This window comes from Sinocyclocheilus grahami, unplaced genomic scaffold, assembly GCF_001515645.1.
Source record: "Sinocyclocheilus grahami isolate Dianchi unplaced genomic scaffold, SAMN03320097.WGS_v1.1 scaffold6.1, whole genome shotgun sequence".
NCBI classification, from domain to species: domain Eukaryota; kingdom Metazoa; phylum Chordata; class Actinopteri; order Cypriniformes; family Cyprinidae; genus Sinocyclocheilus; species Sinocyclocheilus grahami.
Window position 1 is genome coordinate 1,313,449 of NW_015505185.1, and position 7,554 is coordinate 1,321,002.

Here is a 7,554-nt window from a genome sequence, read left to right on the forward strand (position 1 = left end):
CTGGGTAGAACTATTCCTTGAAATCAGTAGAATATATATCAATGACCTATGAATACAATTTCTTTCAATTGTTTAGTCATCCACCACATGTCCACCAAAGAACGGCGTGTCCGAGCAATAAAAGAGATGGCGCGCACCCTGCGTGTGGGAGGGCGGATCATGATTTACGTTTGGGCCATGGAGCAGAAGAGGCGCAAGTTTGAGAAGCAGGACATCTTCATTCCCTGGAACCCCAATCCCCCTTTATCTCCTGCCCTCAGAGAGCGAGGCAACGGAACCCAAAGCGTCAGCGACGACTCCGCTTCCAGCGACAAGCACAGGAAAGTGAGAAGCACATCCTCCATGGTGGACGAATCCGGAGACTTGATCAGCCCCGGCCAGCAGAAACCGCAAAGGCTTTGGTTCTTCTCCAGATCTTTGGATTCAGTGCTGGACTTCACCAGCCTGACCGTGTCCCGCTCCTCTTCCAGCACTTTACAAACCCCTGTCGATGAAGCATCGGAAAGCAGAAGCCGGCGAACTAGCAGTAGAGGTCTCATCAGGCAGATGTCCAGCCTCTTTTCATCCTCTTCCAGAACCAGTCTAGAAGAAGACGTCTTCATCTCGGATCCCAACGAACAGGTCCATAAAAATGACAACAGAAGTTCTGGGAATGGAAATGAGACTGTTCCTGTGGAGCTCGTCCATGATTGTTCTGCAGTACCATTGCCTGACTTGGTGTCCTACCAGAGGGATCAGTCAACTCTTGAAGGACACGTGGAGGTAGATGGTAAATTGAGCCAACAAGAGCCCTTGCAGAGGCAGGAAAGCACAGCGTCTCTTCTGGAAAGCGATGGGATGAGTGGACAGAGCAGCGAACAGCTGAAGGACTCTTGTCTGAGATACTACCACGTATTCAGGGAAGGAGAACTGACACAGTTGATCCAAAACCATGTTGACGAGCTCCATGTTCTGCACACTTACTTGGATCACGCCAATTGGTGCGTAGTGGCTGAGAAGGTCCAAGTCTGGAAGGTTTAAATCTCAATTTAAATGTTTTAATTAATAATATCCGTTTTGAGGTCTTTAAAAGTTTTAGTTTGAGATTTTTAAGTATTGGGACCAGAGAGCTAATATTTAGCTAACATTAGCTGTTCAGTATCAGTGGCAATAACAAGCAAGGTATCGATGCTTTGACGTGACCAGTGTTGGTCCAAGTCGTAACACTAAAGCTAGTCGTACTTTAAAATTTGCTATTCTAAAATGTAGCTTTAGTCTCCATTCTTTGTGATGTCTTAAGTTTTGAGTTGAAAATAATTGACTTCACTTGCACTGATTTTAATGGTGTATCACTATTAACTGTCTTAAGCAATGCCTGCCTGAAAAAGAAAGCATAGCACATCATTTTTCTGAACCAAACAATGTGAGCACATTTTCTTATAGAAGGCTCTTCAGGAGTTTGTCTGTGTAGGTGTTGTGTTGTGTGGTTAGTATTAGCTGTTGTGTTGTGCTCTGAAGCTTTTAAACAAGATTTTAACTAGTCGAAAGCTTGTTAATAGATTACACAAGATGTATGTTTGTATTGGTGTAACTTGACCGTGTCAAAATGTCTCAACAAAGGTCTTTAATTTTCCTTTAAACTTGAACCATTTTTATGTGTATTTTGGACTTAAATATAATAAAAGCTCTATATTTAGTTTTATCTGACCCATTGGTGCAAATACATGTCTTTACAGTGAAAAAGGTCAAATTTCCGGTTACTTTAAATATGTTCTTCTTAAATAATAGGCCAGAAAAGTAATATCAACACACTATTAATCAGTTCTCTACTTCATGAAACACAACTTGTTTTATTATATTATAAAAGCATTTATCTGTTTTTATTTGAACGCTGGCTCAAATTCATTTTTAATCTGTAATTAATTAAAGGTATAGAATTAATTACAGACCAGTAATTAATTCTGTGCTTTGTACAACAGTTTATAATAAAACTGCATTATTAAGAATGATTTAAATTATTTTTATTATTGTATTTTTGTAATTAAACAAATTAATTAAATAATAATTTAGAATTCTACTAATAACAGTGAGCGACACTGCCATTTTAAGAGGCAAGCAAGTTTTTTTCTTTGTAAAACCCAACCATTTATAAATAATAATAATAATAATGAAAAAAAAACATTATTAAAAGAGTAAGAATTGAAAGGATCGCTTGAATAAATACGGCATTTTTATTCATAAAATCTATTGCATACAATGGCACTGCGGAACGTTCATATGGTCCCACCAATCTTAGATTGTTTAGCACCTGCTGTCCATTTTCATCTCGGAGTTAAAGTCCATGTTCTCTCCAAACCTAAATGCAGAAATGGGAACCATTAAAAGCATATAAACCTTTGAAAGTGTTGTTCACATTTGTGATAAAGAGGACAGAAAGCTCAGCAGTACTATAAAAGCAAAATATGCTTCTTAATAACATCAACACGTAAAAACAGCAGCATAGAATGTGTCTTTCTGTAGAATATAGAATAAATGAATATATAGATTAAATTGGTACAAGGCACCCAATAATGTCCATGTTCAATTCACACAGGTCCATGAAATACATGTTACTTTCATTATGAATTCTGTGACCTCACCTTTGATGCAGCTCTGTGAATTATTGAGTGCCTGCGCGCCAGTCGATCAATATCTCTGGAATAGCCTCCTCCAATGACAGTAGCCACAGGAATGCCCCTTTTAATGACTGTCTGAAGAACATAAAGATCCCTCTGGTAAAGTCCTAGGCCGGGTAAATGCACAAAGTCACTGAAGGGTCAATTACATAAAATACTGCTTTGATTTTTTTTATGATGTATGATATATGTGCGTAATAGAGTGAAAGGATTCACCTTCATCTGTGAGATGAAGTCTTCCAAGTTCATCCTCCCAGTGTGGATCCACTCCAGAATCATAGAGCACCAAACCCGGCCGGAATGTTTCCAGTAACCAAGGGAGGTGTTCCTGGACTGCACAGGAAATTACTTAACGCATTTTACCATAGTATCACACACTGGTTTATTTAAAGGAATAGTTCCCCCAAAAACTAAAATTTGGTGAACATGTACTCACTCTCAGGCCATCCAAGATGTAGATGACTTTGTTTTTCTTCAGAAGATATTAGTAGAAATTCAGCAGATCCTCTCCAGTGAATGGATGCTGTCAGAATGAAAGTCCAAACAGCTGATAAAAACATCAAAATGATCTACACGACTCCAGTCTATCAATTAATGTCTTTTTAAATGAAAAGCTCTGTGTGTTTGTAAGAAACAAATCCATCATTAAGACATTTTTTACTTCAAACCATTGCTTATGGCTAAAATACAATACAATGAAATACAATAAATGTTCTCCATGCATAATATTGCTTTTTCAGTGAAAAATGATCTGCATCAGGAGAGAAATATGCACTGATCAAGCACCGTTTACAAGCAAAAACAGCCCAAATCTGTTTTAAACAAATATGTCAGTGGATTTTGATGTGAGAGGACAACAGGGGATTCCTTTTTTTTTTCTCTCACAAAAGGAAGCATTATTATGGATTATGGACTCATTTTTGGCCAGTGTTTAAAGTTAAAATGCCATGATGAATTTGTGTTTTACAAACACACAGCTTTTCGTTTCAGAAGACATTAATTGATGGACTGGAGTCGTGTGGATTACTGTGATGCTTTTATCAGCTGTTTGGACTCTCATTCTGACGGCACCCATTCACTGCAGAGCAAGTGCTGTAATGCTAAATTTCTCCAAATCTGTTCAAATGAAGAAACAAACTAATTTGCATCTTGGATGGCCTGAGGGTAAAATTACAGCAAATTTTCATTTTGTATGAACTATTCCTTGTAATAGAGATTTATTGAAATTATTTACATTTATTCAAAAGTCAAAAAGTGATCTGCATATGTTTTTGTGAAAATTAGTGAAAGTGAAATGAAAATACCTTTGGAAAGATACTCTTTGTCTTCGATGCCATCTTCCAAACTGACATCTAGGTCACTCTGCTGCTTTCGCACAGGAAAGTTTTTCCCACAATGCACTGAGAAGGTGAAAACATCCGGTTCATCCTTAAATATGAATGCTGTTCCATCACCCTAGTGAACAGAGGAAAGGAAAACATTATTTATATCATTCTTACAATACATAATTCAGGAAAACAACAGCATTTTGGTCAGTTCAGAAATTTTATTTCTGAACTGTAAATGTTTCATCCACTATTATTAAATATGTCTTTCTCAAAAATAAAACCAAAGAGTAAAAGGTTGGAAGTCATGTACCTGATGTACATCCAAATCCACAATGAGAATCTTCCTCCTGGATGTGGACTCACCCATCAAGTGTTTGGCAGCCACAGCCAGGTCATTGAGCAGACAGAAGCCCGAGCCGTAGCTGGGGAAGGCATGATGGGTCCCTCCTGCTGTACTGCACGCCAGTCCCCTCTGCAGGGCGATCTCTCCTGCCAGGACAGTGCCGCCTGGACCACATCTCACATGAGAGAAATACATTACAATATACAGAACAATATACTGTAGTTTTACAAACCTCCATAGCTATGCAGCAAACAAAAAAGAAATTATGTTTTGCATAAGAAAATAAAGTATTTTTCCATTGTGACATTATTTTCATAACAAATAGGGTCTGTACTATAATGCAATTTTTTTTTAATAAATAAAAAGTAAAATTGTAAATGTACCTCATGGTAATATTTATCGTAAATAATTTAATTTATGCTTATTTCAATAAGAAAAGTGTTGTTGTTATATATATATACAGTGGGTACGGAAAGTATTCAGACCCCCTTAAATTTTTCACTCTTTGTTATATTGCAGCCATTTGCTAAAATCATTTAAGTTAATGTTTTTTCCTCATTAATGTACACACAGCACCCCATATTGACAGAAAAACACAGAATTGTTGACATTTTTGCAGATTTATTAAAAAAGAAAAACTGAAATATCTCATGGTCCTAAGTATTCAGACCCTTTGCTGTGACACTCATATATTTAACTCAGGTGCTGTCCATTTCTTCTGATCATCCTTGAGATGGTTCTACACCTTCATTTGAGTCCAGCTGTGTTCCTAGGCCGGGTAAATGCACAAAGTCACTGAAGGGTCAATTACATAAAATACTGCTTTGATTTTTTTTATGATGTATGATATATGTGCGTAATAGAGTGAAAGGATTCACCTTCATCTGTGAGATGAAGTCTTCCAAGTTCATCCTCCCAGTGTGGATCCACTCCAGAATCATAGAGCACCAAACCCGGCCGGAATGTTTCCAGTAACCAAGGGAGGTGTTCCTGGACTGCACAGGAAATTACTTAACGCATTTTACCATAGTATCACACACTGGTTTATTTAAAGGAATAGTTCCCCCAAAAACTAAAATTTGGTGAACATGTACTCACTCTCAGGCCATCCAAGATGTAGATGACTTTGTTTTTCTTCAGAAGATATTAGGAGAAATTCAGCAGATCCTCTCCAATGAATGGATGCTGTCAGAATGAAAGTCCAAACAGCTGATAAAAACATCAAAATGATCCACACGACTCCAGTCTATCAATTAATGTCTTTTTAAATGAAAAGCTCTGTGTGTTTGTAAGAAACAAATCCATCATTAAGACATTTTTAACTTCAAACCATTGCTTATGGCTAAAATACAATACAATGAAATACAATAAATGTTCTCCATGCATAATATTGCTTTTTCAGTGAAAAATGATCTGCATCAGGAGAGAAATATGCACTGATCAAGCACCGTTTACAAGCAAAAACAGCCCAAATCTGTTTTAAACAAATATGTCAGTGGATTTTGATGTGAGAGGACAACAGGGGATTCCTTTTTTTTTTTCTCTCACAAAAGGAAGCATTATTACGGATTATGGACTCATTTTTGGCCAGAGTGTTTAAAGTTAAAAAATGCCATGATGAATTTGTGTTTTACAAACACACAGCTTTTCGTTTCAGAAGACATTAATTGATGGACTGGAGTCGTGTGGATTACTGTGATGCTTTTATCAGCTGTTTGGACTCTCATTCTGACGGCACCCATTCACTGCAGAGCAAGTGCTGTAATGCTAAATTTCTCCAAATCTGTTCAAATGAAGAAACAAACTAATTTGCATCTTGGATGGCCTGAGGGTAAAATTACAGCAAATTTTCATTTTGTATGAACTATTCCTTGTAATAGAGATTTATTGAAATTATTTACATTTATTCAAAAGTCAAAAAGTGATCTGCATATGTTTTTGTGAAAATTAGTGAAAGTGAAATGAAAATACCTTTGGAAAGATACTCTTTGTCTTCGATGCCATCTTCCAAACTGACATCTAGGTCACTCTGCTGCTTTCGCACAGGAAAGTTTTTCCCACAATGCACTGAGAAGGTGAAAACATCCGGTTCATCCTTAAATATGAATGCTGTTCCATCACCCTAGTGAACAGAGGAAAGGAAAACATTATTTATATCATTCTTACAATACATAATTCAGGAAAACAACAGCATTTTGGTCAGTTCAGAAATTTTATTTCTGAACTGTAAATGTTTCATCCACTATTATTAAATATGTCTTTCTCAAAAATAAAACCAAAGAGTAAAAGGTTGGAAGTCATGTACCTGATGTACATCCAAATCCACAATGAGAATCTTCCTCCTGGATGTGGACTCACCCATCAAGTGTTTGGCAGCCACAGCCAGGTCATTGAGCAGACAGAAGCCCGAGCCGTAGCTGGGGAAGGCATGATGGGTCCCTCCTGCTGTACTGCACGCCAGTCCCCTCTGCAGGGCGATCTCTCCTGCCAGGACAGTGCCGCCTGGACCACATCTCACATGAGAGAAATACATTACAATATACAGAACAATATACTGTAGTTTTACAAACCTCCATAGCTATGCAGCAAACAAAAAAGAAATTATGTTTTGCATAAGAAAATAAAGTATTTTTCCATTGTGACATTATTTTCATAACAAATAGGGTCTGTACTATAATGCAATTTTTTTTTAATAAATAAAAAGTAAAATTGTAAATGTACCTCATGGTAATATTTATCGTAAATAATTTAATTTATGCTTATTTCAATAAGAAAAGTGTTGTTGTTATATATATATACAGTGGGTACGGAAAGTATTCAGACCCCCTTAAATTTTTCACTCTTTGTTATATTGCAGCCATTTGCTAAAATCATTTAAGTTAATGTTTTTTCCTCATTAATGTACACACAGCACCCCATATTGACAGAGAAACACAGAATTGTTGACATTTTTGCAGATTTATTAAAAAAGAAAAACTGAAATATCTCATGGTCCTAAGTATTCAGACCCTTTGCTGTGACACTCATATATTTAACTCAGGTGCTGTCCATTTCTTCTGATCATCCTTGAGATGGTTCTACACCTTCATTTGAGTCCAGCTGTGTTTGATTATACTGATTGGACTTGATTAGGAAAGCCACACACCTGTCTATATAAGACCTTACAGCTCACAGTGCATGTCAGAGCAAATGAGAATCATGAGGTCAAAAGAACTGCCTGAAGAGCTCA

The 7,554-nt window shown here is 36.9% G+C and overlaps 2 protein-coding genes across 3 annotated transcripts in view; one reads left to right on the forward strand and one right to left on the reverse strand.

Moving 5' to 3' along the window:
* The first annotated feature begins 25 nt into the window (after window positions 1-25).
* LOC107587148 (probable tRNA methyltransferase 9-like protein) lies at window positions 26-1,665 on the forward strand. Its single transcript, XM_016274814.1, has one exon. The coding sequence runs from the start codon at window positions 49-51 to the stop codon at window positions 1,018-1,020; it is 972 nt and encodes a 323-aa protein (XP_016130300.1). The 5' UTR covers window positions 26-48; the 3' UTR covers window positions 1,021-1,665.
* Window positions 1,666-2,207: 542 nt separating this feature from the next.
* Window positions 2,208-7,554, reverse strand: part of LOC107588244 (uncharacterized protein SYNPCC7002_A1628-like) — a 6,850-nt gene continuing 1,503 nt past the window's right edge. Inside the window, exons 4-8 of one of the 2 annotated variants that reach the window (XM_016276279.1) lie at window positions 6,631-6,827; window positions 6,297-6,447; window positions 5,204-5,320; window positions 2,619-2,761; window positions 2,208-2,335 (exon numbers count right to left, since the gene is read on the reverse strand). In XM_016276279.1, the coding sequence (XP_016131765.1) occupies window positions 2,312-2,335; window positions 2,619-2,761; window positions 5,204-5,320; window positions 6,297-6,447; window positions 6,631-6,827 (632 nt within the window). In that variant the 3' untranslated portion in view covers window positions 2,208-2,311. Of the gene's footprint in view, window positions 2,336-2,618; window positions 2,762-5,203; window positions 5,321-6,296; window positions 6,448-6,630; window positions 6,828-7,554 lie in introns of those variants that run through there. The other variant, XM_016276287.1, reaches the window with a different exon arrangement.